The sequence below is a fragment of the Scatophagus argus genome, chromosome 12 (assembly GCF_020382885.2).
Source record: "Scatophagus argus isolate fScaArg1 chromosome 12, fScaArg1.pri, whole genome shotgun sequence".
NCBI classification, from domain to species: domain Eukaryota; kingdom Metazoa; phylum Chordata; class Actinopteri; family Scatophagidae; genus Scatophagus; species Scatophagus argus.
The window spans coordinates 12,513,997-12,528,733 of record NC_058504.1 but is presented as its reverse complement, the minus strand read 5'-3'; the positions used below and the strand labels follow the sequence as shown (position 1 = coordinate 12,528,733).

At 42.7% G+C, this 14,737-nt stretch overlaps 3 protein-coding genes across 10 annotated transcripts in view; all 3 read left to right on the top strand.

The window, feature by feature from the left end:
* Window positions 1-14,737, top strand: part of LOC124068394 (protocadherin gamma-C5-like) — a 211,186-nt gene that overhangs the window by 85,317 nt on the left and 111,132 nt on the right. The window contains exon 1 of one of the 8 annotated variants that reach the window (XM_046406640.1): window positions 11,069-13,807. The exons of 6 other annotated variants lie outside the window; for them this stretch is intronic. In XM_046406640.1, coding sequence (XP_046262596.1) covers window positions 11,429-13,807 — 2,379 coding nt within the window. In that variant the 5' untranslated portion in view covers window positions 11,069-11,428. Of the gene's footprint in view, window positions 1-11,068; window positions 13,808-14,737 lie in introns of those variants that run through there. One more of the 8 variants, XM_046406649.1, reaches the window with a different exon arrangement.
* Window positions 532-3,406, top strand: LOC124068416 (protocadherin beta-15-like). Its single transcript, XM_046406672.1, has one exon. It carries the CDS (start codon window positions 748-750, stop codon window positions 3,175-3,177), a length of 2,430 nt encoding a protein of 809 aa, XP_046262628.1. The 5' UTR covers window positions 532-747; the 3' UTR covers window positions 3,178-3,406.
* Window positions 4,489-8,640, top strand: LOC124068424 (protocadherin beta-15-like). Its single transcript, XM_046406680.1, has one exon. The coding sequence runs from the start codon at window positions 5,886-5,888 to the stop codon at window positions 8,286-8,288; it is 2,403 nt and encodes an 800-aa protein (XP_046262636.1). The 5' UTR covers window positions 4,489-5,885; the 3' UTR covers window positions 8,289-8,640.

The window sequence follows — 14,737 nt, the reverse complement described above, 5'->3', positions numbered from 1 at the left end:
CTAAAGACCCTTCATTGGTCTAAGCATTTCTTAGTTGGGCCAACTTTGTGTTAATGATCACCGGTTTTCAGTTTAGTGCTGTTGTGATTTATGTTTGTTTTTCTGGGAGTTTCTTTGTCCTCCTGTCTGCCACTGTAGGTCTCAGTCTGTCTTTATCTAATCCTGTCTGTCTCTCTTTATTCTCTGTTTATCTTTCTATCTCAGTGGAGTAATATTTCAGTGAGCTCTGTTTCCATGGAGTCGTTCCGATGATATGAAACAAGCTTCCATATCTCATATTAATGAGTGCAGATGATGTGTGGTTGTAACAATAACGACGACTTTTCTTTCACTCATAGCCTGTGCTGTTTTATGATTGTACGTAAAAAATTTAAAAAAATATATTGTTATTGCCTCATAATTTCAAGATCCCACTTGTAATATAACGCCGTTGCTGCTGCTACAAATACCACTACGACTATTATTACTAACAACAACAACAATAATAATAGTACATTTCATTTGCGCAGTCTGTCATTTCCTCACTCCACTCATGGTGTCGCTATTCACCAATTTACGTGAAACATTTCCACCCCACCCTGTGCTATGTAGACCAATAAGAGGGACATTTTTTCAGATGCTGTTGTTCCTCGGACAAAGCCACAGTAACTGTGGATTGCTGCCGGTTTTCTTTTGATCGCACTGTGTAATCCTGGCTGAATTTGTAATCTGAAAGAGAACAGTTCTGTCTGTAAGACACTCGCCGTGATGGCTCTCAAAGTGAGCTGCGTCGTCTTTTTTCTATTGTGGCAAGCCGTGAATGGGGACGCGAGCTACTCCATTCAAGAGGAACTGAAACGCGGATCTCTCATTGGGAATATAGCGAAGGATCTTAACCTGGACGCGAGTCGACTGTCTGCCAGAAATGCCCGTGTTGATGCTGCAGGGAATCGCAAACGTTACTGTGACATCAGTCTCAGTAGCGGAGATTTAATTGTTGCCGACAGGATTGACCGAGAGGGGCTTTGTGGAGAAAAGCTCTCGTGTGTGTTAAAACGCGATCTTGTGCTGGAGAATCCTCTGGAACTCCATCCTTTCAATCTACACATCCAAGATATCAATGATAACTCTCCACAGTTTAAGGAAGAAGTGATAAATATAGAAATCAGAGAGTCTGCCGTCAGGGGAGCTCGTTTTGTGATAGAGGAGGCGCACGATGCGGATGTAGGACAAAATTCGGTTCAGCAGTACAGCCTTAAAAAGAACGATAATTTTATTTTGGCTGCTAATGGAAACACAATCGAGCTTGTTCTTGATAAAGAGCTTGATCGTGAAAAACAACAGGAGATCAATTTGCTCCTGACAGCTTTAGATGGCGGCTCTCCTCAGAGGTCAGGTACTGTGGTCATACACGTTACTGTGCTGGATGCTAATGATAACGCCCCAGTGTTCAGCCAGGCCGCTTACAAAGCCAGTCTGCCCGAAAACTCTCCTGTAGATACTGTAGTGGTCACTGTGAGCGCTTCTGACGCAGACGAGGGAGTCAACGGAGATGTGACTTATGAATTTGGGCATGTTTCAGAGGATGTAAAGAGAGTTTTTAGCATTGACCGTAAGAACGGGAAAATAAAAGTTAATGGTGCGATCGACTATGAAACTGTTGCAACCTATGATTTGCGCATTAAAGCAAAGGATGGTTTAGGGTTATCATCATACACAAAGGTAACCGTTGATGTCACCGATGTCAATGACAACATACCTGTAATTTATGTGAAATCACTGACTGACCCCATACCTGAGAACGTGTCACCTGGTACAGAGGTGGGCATCATTAACGTGCAGGATGCAGACTCTGAGAACAACCAACAGGTTCGCTGCTCCATTCAGCAAAACGTCCCTTTTAAGTTGGTTCCTTCTATTAAAAACTATTATTCTCTGGTGAGCACAGGACAGCTGGACCGTGAAGTGGTGTCTGATTACAACATTACAATCAGTGCCACTGACGAGGGCTCTCCACCTCTGTCCTCGTCTAAAACTGTTCAGTTATCTGTAGCAGACATCAACGACAACCCACCTGTGTTTGAGGAGCAGTCGTACAGCGCATATGTGAGTGAAAATAACAAACCTGGCTCCACTTTATGTTCCGTGAGTGCTCGAGACCCCGACTGGAGACAGAACGGTACAGTGATTTATTCTCTGTTGGCCGGTGAGGTGAACGGTGCCCCGGTGTCCTCCTACGTGTCTGTGAACGGAGACACGGGGGTGATCCACGCTGTGAGGTCGTTTGATTATGAGCAGTTGAGGAGTTTTAAAGTCCACGTGATGGCCCGAGACAACGGTTCTCCTCCTCTGAGCAGCAACGTGACCGTCAGTGTGTTCATATCGGATGTGAATGACAACTGTCCTCAGATCCTGTACCCCGCCCCGGAGGGCAACTCGTTCATGACCGAGCTGGTCCCCAAAGCTGCCCACGGAGGCTCTGTGGTGTCCAAAGTGATCGCGGTGGACGCGGACTCCGGCCAGAACGCCTGGCTGTCCTATCATATAGTGAAGTCCACTGATCCGGGACTTTTCAGTATTGGTGTCCACAGCGGAGAGATCAGGACTCAGCGGGACATTTCTGAATCTGACAGCATGAAACAGAACCTTATTGTGGCAGTGAAAGATAACGGCCAGCCCTCTCTGTCTGCCACCTGTTCCATGTATTTACTGATTTCTGACAACTTGGCTGAGGTGCCCGAACTGAAGGATATTTCTTACGAGGAGAAGAATTCCAAACTGACGTCTTACCTTATTATCGCTCTTGTGTGTGTGTCCACGTTTTTTCTGACGTTCATCATCATCATCCTGGGTGTGAGGTTTTGTCGCAGGAGAAAGCCGAGACTGTTGTTTGATGGAGCAGTCGCCATCCCCGGCGCTTATCTCCCTCCTAATTACGCAGATGTTGACGGCACAGGAACTTTGCGCAGCGCGTACAATTATGACGCATATCTGACGACAGGATCAAGAACCAGTGACTTTAAGTTTGTGACGTCTTACAATGACAACACGCTGCCTGCTGAGCAGACTCTGAGGAAAAGTCCCAGTGACTTTGCAGAAGTGTTTGGAGATTGTAACGGTTCTCCAGAGGTAGGAACACATTTGAAATCACTGAGGTTATATATTTTGCATCCTGAAGAAACCATTCTTGAGTTTTAGCAATGCACTTTAAAATTCTGCTAGAGTTGGTGATTTGACGTAACTGCTTAAGTATCACAGCCCTTGTATCTACATTGTTCGTGTGCTTTTTCTTTGAACACCTCTTAAGACAACTATCAGACAATACATGAACAATCATAACACGCACACACATGTACACACATGTATCCACAGTGATTGATGCTCACACATTCTTGTCTAATACCTGTATGTGTCGAATCTCTTGGCGATTTTACATGTTGTTTGCGTTAAGTCTGTTTGACTCCCTCTGGTCACATGCTTGTTCTTTTTGATGCTTCAGTGAGGGAAAGCTTTTCCCATTATGTTCATCGTTTCTCTGTCCTTGGTGCTGAACTGTTTAATGTGTTCATGCATTTGTAGTGATCGTTTACCTCAGTCTGTCATGCTGCTGCCTTTTCACCTCCTCTTAAGTGTTTGTTTCAGTAAATTTTATATTACACAAAATATATTGTATTCTATTGCTTGATGTTTGAATATATTGTTGTACTGATCTGGTGTCATTGGTAGCTGTTAGTTAGTCCTCTGTAGCAACAGTCATGAGAAAATTATTCATTTAAGATGATAATTCAACATGGCATTGGAGAAGTATGAAGATTTTGAATTTTGAATTTCGATTTTGAATTTTGAAAGTTGTTTTTTTTGTTTGATAGTGGAGTCTCCTTTTCCTAAGTACACATCATAAATTTAAAATGATTCATATGTCCATTTGTGAAAACATACATGACATGGAGTCTTTCATACAACATGTTTGACTTAACAAGATGACACCAGCTGATCAAATGTCTTTCAGTGTGATTTTGTTTGTTTTTGTGATAGATGCCATAGATTGTTATCCAGTATTACATTGTTGTATGACAAACAAAGCACAATATGGAATAGATTCAAATTCTTTTACACGATATAGACACCTGGCCATTACATCAAGAGGGACTTTGATAACATGACATTCTAAATACATGGACAGCTTTGCAGCTATAACAGCTTCCACTCTTTTGGGAAGGCTTTCCATAAGATTTTGGAGTGTTTCTGTGGAAATTTTTGCCCATTCATGCAGTAGAGCATTTGTGAGGTCAGACACTGATGTTGGACCAAAAGGCCTGACTCACAATCTCTGTTCCAGTTCATGGTGTTTGATGGGGTTGAGGTCAGGCTTCTGTGTGGGCCAGTCAAGTTCTTCCACACCAAACTTGTTTTTATGGACTTTGCTTTGTGCACTGGGGCACAGTCATGCTGGAATAGAAAAGATCCTGATGCAAACTGTGCCAAAATGTCTTGGTTTGCTGGAGCATTAAAATTTCCCTTCAGTGGAAGTAAGGGGCCGAGTCCAACCTTTGAAACACAGTCCCATACCACAGTTAAATTCAATAATGAAGATGTTTGTCCAAATACTTTTGTCTTTATAGTGTCCATCAAATGCAAATGAGTACACCCAAGCTTTGACAAAGCAGTTTGCAGAAAGAGACAAATGTTTTTATCCTGATTGTTTGGTGGTGTTCCATTTCATGCTTTTTTTACTTTTATAAAATAGGGAACAAATGTCAGCCCAATTTCCTTGTGCTTTGCAACAGTTGCGGATCCGTGACGATCCATTTTAATGTCTGGCAGACCTTGCAGTGAAATAATACATCACAGAACAATAACAGAATATATCGTATTTAAAATGTGTAGCAAAAACGAGTACTCTGCCTCTGATATTTAGGGGTTGGAAAATATTTGTCTTGCAGATTTCATAATACCAAAGCTCACAGCCATATGGAAGACATGTGATCTTTCTCATGATACAAGATTGAGTTATTTTTTAATGCAGTGCGTTAAATCAAAGCATAACATTGTTTGTGATATGTTTTCAAGCACATGTGTACAGTTTACAGACTGTAGCAGTTAAATGCTGGTCTATGGCTTCAGCACTGTTGGAATGAAGGCATTACTTGTTTCAAACTGCAGAATTACAAACTGATTAGTGTTTTCTCAAAATATGTGATCAAGAGAAAGCATGTGTGAAGACAATAAAAATATCACAGTTTTTCTTTACGATCTTTAGCCAAATAGATGAGAATGTAAACAACGAAGATAAAAACACGAGCGTCAGTTCATCACGTAACTTTGAGTTAAAATGCACCAATAAGAGAAGAAAGTTGCAGTGGATGTAACATTTATCGACTCAAGACATCAACCTTGAATAGTTTGTTCGTTCTTTCTGCTTGTTGGTTGCAAACGCGAACCTTTTTCGAGTTATTTACAAGATGTTTACTGCATATTAACGTATTTATTTGTTTTTGTCTATACTGGGAAGATGACATTATATCTTGTGCCAGCATTCATAATAGCATAAACCAACAATAGTAAAGCGCCATTTTTCTCTATTTTGTTTCTTTAATGTAATTAAAGTCACTGAATCTACCTAATCCATATTTGTAAAGAAAAAAAATCGCCTTGTTATACCCACACAGATACTGATGGTGTCAGTGTGTACCAGCAAACGAGAAGGCTCGGTGATTCTCCACCCTTCTGTCCCTACGAATTTAAAGGCTGACTCTGCTTTTGTGTACCGCAGCTCATAAAACCGCTTCGTGTGGGACTTCAGTGACATTTTGTGTTTACTGGGAGGAATCACGAATGCATCGTTGATATATTTTGACCTTCTTGGCGGTATCTTTTACGTATATGTGGTCTCTCTGGCAGTAACAATGGGATACAGCAGATTTGCGGTGCTGTGCGGCCTCGCTTTTATTTTCCTTGTCGTCCACCCCGTCTGTGGAGACGTGAGCTACTCGATCCCGGAGGAGATGAAACGTGGATCTGTAATCGGAAATCTCGCTAAGGATCTGGGACTTGATTTGGACAGACTGTCTGCACGCAAAGCCCGCATCGATACTGAGGATAACAGTGTGAAGTACTGCGGTGTGAATCTCAACACCGGAGACTTGATCGTACAAGAGAGGATTGACAGAGAGGGGCTTTGTGCCAAAAAGGCATCTTGTGTTGTGAAACAGGAGCTCGTACTGGAAAATCCCTTAGAGCTGCACCGTATTAGTATCCGCGTTCAAGATATTAATGATAATTCACCCCAGTTTAAAGAGGAGTCGCTGAAATTGGAAATTCAGGAATCTGCGGACAAGGGTGAGCGTTTCCTCTTGGATGAGGCGCACGATGGAGACATCGGAGAAAATGCTGTTCAAGGCTACTCGCTGCAGCAGAATGATTATTTCAAATTAAATGTAAACACAAAAGCAGGTGGGCGAAAATATGGTGAGTTAGTGTTAGACAAAGAATTGGACCGAGAGGACAACAAAGAGATTACGTTACTGCTTACTGCATTTGATGGCGGCTCTCCTCAGAGATCAGGTACTGTAGTCATCCACGTTACTGTGCTGGATGCTAATGATAATGTACCAGTGTTCAGCCAGGCCGTTTACAAAGCCAGTCTGCCTGAGAACTCTCCTCTGGATACACTGGTGATCACAGTGAGTGCTACTGATGCAGACGAGGGAGTGAACGGAGAAGTTATTTACGGATTTGATCATGTTTCAGATGAAAACGAACTTTTCTCTCTGAACCCTAAAACTGGAGAGGTTAAAGTGGCTGCAGCTGTTGACTATGAAAGGGAATCATCATATGAAATGCAGATCAGCGCTAAAGATGGTCTGGGATTGGCGTCATATGCAACGTTAATTATTGAGATTACTGACATAAATGACAACGCACCAGTCATACAACTGAAATCACTGACAAATCCCATACCTGAGAACGTATCACCTGGTACAGAGGTGGGCATCATTAACGTGCAGGACAGAGACTCTGAGAACAACCGACAGGTCCGCTGCTCCATTCAGCAAAACGTCCCTTTTAAGTTGGTTCCTTCTATTAAAAACTATTATTCTCTGGTGAGCACAGGACAGCTGGACCGTGAAGTGGTGTCTGATTACAACATTACAATCAGTGCCACTGACGAGGGCTCTCCACCTCTGTCCTCGTCTAAAACTGTTCAGTTATCTGTAGCAGACATCAACGACAACCCACCTGTGTTTGAGGAGCAGTCGTACAGCGCATATGTGAGTGAAAATAACAAACCTGGCTCCACTTTATGTTCCGTGAGTGCTCGAGACCCCGACTGGAGACAGAACGGTACAGTGATTTATTCTCTGTTAGCCGGTGAGGTGAACGGTGCCCCGGTGTCCTCTTACGTGTCTGTGAACGGAGACACGGGGGTGATCCACGCTGTGAGGTCGTTTGATTATGAGCAGTTGAGGAGTTTTAAAGTCCACGTGATGGCCCGAGACAACGGTTCTCCTCCTCTGAGCAGCAACGTGACCGTCAGTGTGTTCGTATCGGATGTGAATGACAACTGTCCTCAGATCCTGTACCCCGCCCCGGAGGGCAACTCGTTCATGACCGAGCTGGTCCCCAAAGCTGCCCACGGAGGCTCTGTGGTGTCCAAAGTGATCGCGGTGGACGCGGACTCCGGCCAGAACGCCTGGCTGTCTTATCATATCGTGAAGTCCACTGATCCGGGACTTTTCACTATTGGTGTCCACAGCGGAGAGATCAGGACACAGCGGGACATTTCTGAATCTGACAGCATGAAACAGAACCTTATTGTGGCAGTGAAAGATAACGGCCAGCCCTCTCTGTCTGCCACATGTTCCATGTATTTACTGATTTCTGACAACTTGGCTGAGGTGCCCGAACTGAAGGATATTTCTTACGAGGAGAAGAATTCCAAACTGACGTCTTACCTTATTATCGCTCTGGTGTGTGTGTCCACGTTTTTTCTGACGTTCATCATCATCATCCTGGGTGTGAGGTTTTGTCGTAGGAGAAAGCCCAGACTGTTGTTTGATGGAGCAGTCGCCATCCCCGGCGCTTATCTCCCTCCTAATTACGCAGATGTTGACGGCACAGGAACTTTGCGCAGCGCTTACAATTATGACGCATATCTGACGACAGGATCAAGAACCAGTGACTTTAAGTTTGTGACGTCTTACAATGACAACACGCTGCCTGCTGAGCAGACTCTGAGGAAAAGTCCAAGTGACTTTGCAGAAGTGTTTGGAGATTGTGACGGCTCTCCTGAGGTAGGAACACATTAAAATCACTGATCTCGCGTTCAGCATACTGAAGAAGCCATTATGTTTGTGCATTTTTTTTAATAGAGGAGAGTGTGATGACTCTGGGGTACAAACAGGAGTACTTTGGATTTTTTTGCTCCGTTCAAGATCCAGCTCTTATCTTCACAGCTCCAATTCATGGTGAATGTTGTGTTTGCCTCAGTGTTATTTGGGGGAAAAAAAAGTTTAAAGCTTCCAATGTGTTTAATAATTCTAAGGAGATACCAGCCAGACTTTGTTGATGTTAAATTTATTTATTCATTTGGAGAGGTGGAGGTATGAATAGCTTGCCTGACTTTGATTTTTGTTAATTAAAATGATCTTGACCAAACATGGATTCCTTTTAAACTTTCATTATAATTTCACACACATCACATCACATCAAATTTTCGTCAGTATTGGACTTCTTTGTTCTTAATTCTGTCCACATTTTTTACATATTGTATTTGTGTTTAAATATTTTTTTTAGGCATGCTTCTTGAGTTCAGTCAGCTGTTTTATGTAACAGTCAGTTTTATATTTCTAAAATGCCTTTTTGTAGGATAAGTTATGTTATTGTTTGGTTTGTTTTTTTTGCTTTTTATTTCACCTTCAGTTTGGCATACAAAATTTTCAAATGCGTTCATAGATCATGTCATGTTTGAATATTTACACTGGAAATACTAGCTGTCGACATAGATGTGCACCACTTTCACAGCCATCTCCATACTCCTGTTTACTTATCGACATCCCGGTGTGTTGGTTAATGACAATCTTAGTGGACACCTGTGAAAGTCACCAGCTGGCTGCTCTCTGCGACACATCACCACATTTAGCTGCTTGATTTAAACCATGAACTCAGCCTCACGTGTGACATGAGGCTCAGTTGCTGTGGAAAAGGTCATGACATGTTGCATTTGAGTTAATTTCTGGTGTTTTCAGGTTCTGCGAGTAAATCCGGGAGTTATGATGTCTGTTTCCCTCACACATGGAGTAATGCTTCACTGATACAATGAATTGTTGTGTTATGTTGTGCATTGCTCTGTGTCATTTTGGATATGAGCCAAAGACTTTGTTGGGGCTGATTGGTCATCAACAGCCTGCTGTTGACATTGTTTAGTCCTCATGGAAGATGGCATTCCATTTCTAATGTGTCATTTTTTTCTGTCATTGTTTGTTTGTAGTCTTTATTTTTTATTACATTTTTTCAGTGACTGCTGGTAGTGTCCTGACATCTTGACAGCGACAAATAATTGAATAGCTATGCGAAAATAATATCTACATCACTGATCAGCATGATGGCAACCTGTAATATGCAGTGTAACTGAGCCTTAGCAATAATCACCTTCAATGTTCGGGTTGTCAGTGATAAATCATGTCTCCCACACAGTCACACGGTCATTATTGAATAGGAAATGATGTCTGTGGTCATATTTGCCACCACATACCCACTCCCCTTGATGACTTTATGGCTAAACGTTGCTGACAGCTGGTGATCTTTCTCTCTTGTCAAGAGAAATATGTTATGATATCCAGCAGACTGATATGTTTCTCACAAGCTGGATGGCTGACTTCGACGTGCTGCTGTTGTGTCATTGCTGTATTTATACCACAGGTGGAAGATACCACCCGATGACTGTAGGTCTTAAAGACAATTGTTGCGAGTTTGAGGCGTGACCCTGTTTCCTCTGGCAATAACTATAAATCACCTTAATATTTGTAGATTCACTGTGTTTTATTTCTTTGCAGTTGTGTTGCAGTTGTATGGGGTTTTTAACAGTAGTGTCTCAAGTTTTCTAACTTTTTGATTTTTTTCCTTTGAGTTGCCTGTGCATCATTTGCCGTTCTCTGTCATAAGTTACAGTGTTAATAGAAGGTGTTCCTTAGTCTTACTTTTAACAGATTTTCTGCCACAGAAACAAATGCATGCATCTTATTCTTTCAGGGCCTTTTGTCAACACAAGTTGAGGATGTTTGTGGGATGTCAGGCCAGTTGGAGACAAAGACAGTCCAGCTTTCGGCTGGATCTACAACCTTAGAGATGTCAGTGTTTCTAGAGCTGAGTTATGAATTAATTCCACATACATTTAAGTTATGATGCAATAAAACAATCTCCTTATTGCAGTAGATGACATTAAACTGTTGTTGTGCCATCAGATAAGACTGCAGCCAATAATAGCAATAAACAGACAAACAAAAAAACAATAAAAACAAAAACGTAATGATCCCACGGTGGATTAAAGGCAGGGTACTTCTTTTGGAAAGTTAATCTCCGATCAACATGCAGACAATACAGTTCAGTATAACAAACTTGTACAACCCTGTGAGAGGATGTCAGAGGTGATTCAATAGTGATTTGGCTATAAACTGAGAACTTGTACTTGGATGGTTTTTATATTGTGATGAGCAGCCCACCACAGACATACCAAAGCTAGTTAGAAAGGGCATATACTGTAATATGTCTCATGTCTCTCAGTCAAAAACAATAAAATTCTGAATAAAACAAACTCATGAAACTCCTGAGTTTTACAGCTTCTGATGTGACATGGTGGTGATGGTGACTCCAGCCTTCAAGTTTTGCATATTTTACCAGAACACATACAGTGATGATGGCAAATATTTTCCATAGTAATTGTTATTCAATACTTTATACATACTTATTTCTAAGGCTTGATTTGTATGTAATTTACATACATAATTATAGTAAAGTGTGGCTTGGAAAAGATCATGCTGTCTTCAGACCTGGATGTAGTCTTGAATTCACTGAACAAAACGAGCACACAGTAGTGCTTGCTGCAAACTTGTGTCCTGATGTGGACCGACCGTGATTGGTGGACAAATGGTGTAAACGCTGGAGTAAATGTTTCCTCTGTGTTACGAGAAGAATAGCAGGTGAAATTATATTAACTGCAGCGTGCCTTAACTGTTATTTTTTGTGATCTGTTATTTTTACCTCACGGTGTCGCTATACACCAGCTCTAAGATGTTTTCGTTCCTTCATCCTTTGTGGACAGACGTTCTTGTACGCCCATTGCGTGGACTGGATAAGCGAAATCACACCGAACTGCTGCTCGTGTTTCTCTTTTGTGGTTAAGCTGCATTTATTGCATCTATTTCCCTGAATATTGGGAACTCGGTCGACGATGGGTGCCAAAATTCTGTCTTTTCAGCCGCGCAGCTTCTGTTTCTTCCTCCTTTGGTTGCATGTCGCATATGGAGACATGAGCTACTCTTTTCCGGAGGAGATGAAACGAGGATCGGTTATTGGAAATATAGCGAAGGATCTCGGGCTGAAGACGGGCGCTCTGTCTAACAGAAGAGCCCGCATTGACACGGATGGGACTGACACACGTTACTGTGACATAAACCTGAACAACGGAGAGCTGATTGTTGCCGACAGGATTGACCGAGAGGGGCTTTGTGGAGAAAAGGCTTCGTGCATCCTGAAGCAGGAGCTTGTGCTGGAGAATCCTCTCGAGCTCCATCGGATTACTCTTCACATACAAGATATCAATGATAACTCTCCACAATTTAAGGAAGAAGTGATAAATATAGAAATCCACGAGTCTGCAGACAGGGGAGCTCGTTTTGTGATAGAGGAGGCGCACGATGCGGATGTAGGACAAAATTCGGTTCAGCAGTACAACCTTAAAAAGAACGATAATTTTATTTTGGCTGCTAATGGAAACACAATCGAGCTTGTTCTTGATAAAGAGCTTGATCGTGAAAAACAACAGGGGATCAATTTGCTCCTGACAGCTTTAGATGGCGGCTCTCCTCAGAGATCAGGTACTGTGGTCATACACGTTACTGTGCTGGATGCTAATGATAACGCCCCAGTGTTCAGCCAGGCCGTTTACAAAGCCAGTCTGCCCGAAAACTCTCCTGTAGATACTGTAGTGGTCACTGTGAGCGCTTCTGACGCAGACGAGGGAGTCAACGGAGATGTGACTTATGAATTTGGACATGTTACTGAAGACGTGAAGAAGATATTTAGTATTGACCGTAAAGTTGGAGAGATACGAGTAATTGGCGCTGTTGACTATGAAACTACAACATCATTTGAAATACGAGTTAAAGCAAAAGATGGATTAGGTCTGTCATCTTATGCTAAGGCAATAATTTCTGTCACTGATGTGAATGACAACGCCCCTGTGATTAATCTGAAATCACTGACAAACCCCATACCTGAGAACGTGTCACCTGGTACAGAGGTGGGCATCATTAACGTGCAGGACAGAGACTCTGAGACCAACGGACAGGTCCGCTGCTCCATTCAGCAAAATGTGCCTTTTAAGTTGGTTCCTTCTATTAAAAACTATTATTCTCTGGTGAGCACAGGACAGCTGGACCGTGAAGTGGTGTCTGATTACAACATTACAATCAGTGCCACTGACGAGGGCTCTCCACCTCTGTCCTCGTCTAAAACTGTTCAGTTATCTGTAGCAGACATCAACGACAACCCACCTGTGTTTGAGGAGCAGTCGTACAGCGCATATGTGAGTGAAAATAACAAACCTGGCTCCACTTTATGTTCCGTGAGTGCTCGAGACCCCGACTGGAGACAGAACGGTACAGTGATTTATTCTCTGTTGGCCGGTGAGGTGAACGGTGCCCCGGTGTCCTCCTACGTGTCTGTGAACGGAGACACGGGGGTGATCCACGCTGTGAGGTCGTTTGATTATGAGCAGTTGAGGAGTTTTAAAGTCCACGTGATGGCCCGAGACAACGGTTCTCCTCCTCTGAGCAGCAACGTGACCGTCAGTGTGTTCATATCGGATGTGAATGACAACTGTCCTCAGATCCTGTACCCCGCCCCGGAGGGCAACTCGTTCATGACCGAGCTGGTCCCCAAAGCTGCCCACGGAGGCTCTGTGGTGTCCAAAGTGATCGCGGTGGACGCAGACTCCGGCCAGAACGCCTGGCTGTCCTATCATATAGTGAAGTCCACTGATCCGGGCCTTTTCACTATTGGTGTCCACAGCGGAGAGATCAGGACACAGCGGGACATTTCTGAATCTGACAGCATGAAACAGAACCTTATTGTGGCAGTGAAAGATAACGGCCAGCCCTCTCTGTCTGCCACCTGTTCCATGTATTTACTGATTTCTGACAACTTGGCTGAGGTGCCCGAACTGAAGGATATTTCTTACGAGGAGAAGAATTCCAAACTGACGTCTTACCTTATTATCGCTCTGGTGTGTGTGTCCACGTTTTTTCTGACGTTCATCATCATCATCCTGGGTGTGAGGTTTTGTCGCAGGAGAAAGCCCAGACTGTTGTTTGATGGAGCAGTCGCCATCCCCGGCGCTTATCTCCCTCCTAATTACGCAGATGTTGACGGCACAGGAACTTTGCGCAGTGCGTACAATTATGACGCATATCTGACGACAGGATCAAGAACCAGTGACTTTAAGTTTGTGACATCTTACAATGACAACACGCTGCCAGCTGAGCAGACTCTGAGGAAAAGTCCAAGTGACTTTGCAGAAGTGTTTGGAGACTGTGACGGCTCTCCTGAGGTAGGACCATGAGTCATTGTCATGTGTCCCAGATGTATTAAATGTATTCTGTAGTTTTACACCCACCTTGTATCTGTTGGTGCTCTTTGTTATGTCAGCCAGGAGAATATCCTTGACTGGTCCTGCTTGTTTCACTGTCCTTGGTGCTGAACACACATTTTCTGACTGTGTTCTTTGACCCCTTGACTTTTGTTTCATTTTCTATATTTGATTAGTTCTTTAGATCGAGTCTTTTCATAATGAAACAGACAGCAGTCAGCATTAGTTTTCAAGCAAATAATCACCTACTCATGTGAGAACTTTTACTGTCACTGGGAAAGGCAGGCGTTCACTTGTGGCTGATAAAATGACAGTTTAGATTTAAGGCAGTCGTGGGCATCCTCCTCATGATAGTTTTGTTTCCCAGCTCTCACACTGCTACTGAATATTAACATTGGATGCAAATCAGTGATGGAATTTAAAGTGTTGAAGTGACCAAGTGAGTTTTTGGACTGAGATTAAAACCACCTGCTGAGAGGCTGCTCGGCATGTTTATACATACAGCTTAATTGTTTCATTGTAATTATTGCTCATTGTTTTCACTTTACAAATATTAGGCCTGTTGTTTCAAGTGATGTAGACCTGTTCTTCATCCAACTTAAATCAACTTTACACAGACCAAACCTGTCATGAAGTTTAATAATATTGTACATTCCTCAAACAAGAACCCTGTCTCTTCATGATTTTCAGTGGAACTTCTTCATCTTTCAACAATTTTCTATATCTCCAAAATACTGTACAGTCATACTAATGTTGATCATGTCCTCTTATTGCATCATTTCTATGTAACACTGCAATATACAGTGCTGTAAGATGATCTTGTTTTGTAGTATTACACAAAAACATTTCTAATTTAACAGTCTTCATCTCTGTGTGTGGTGGTGTGTTATC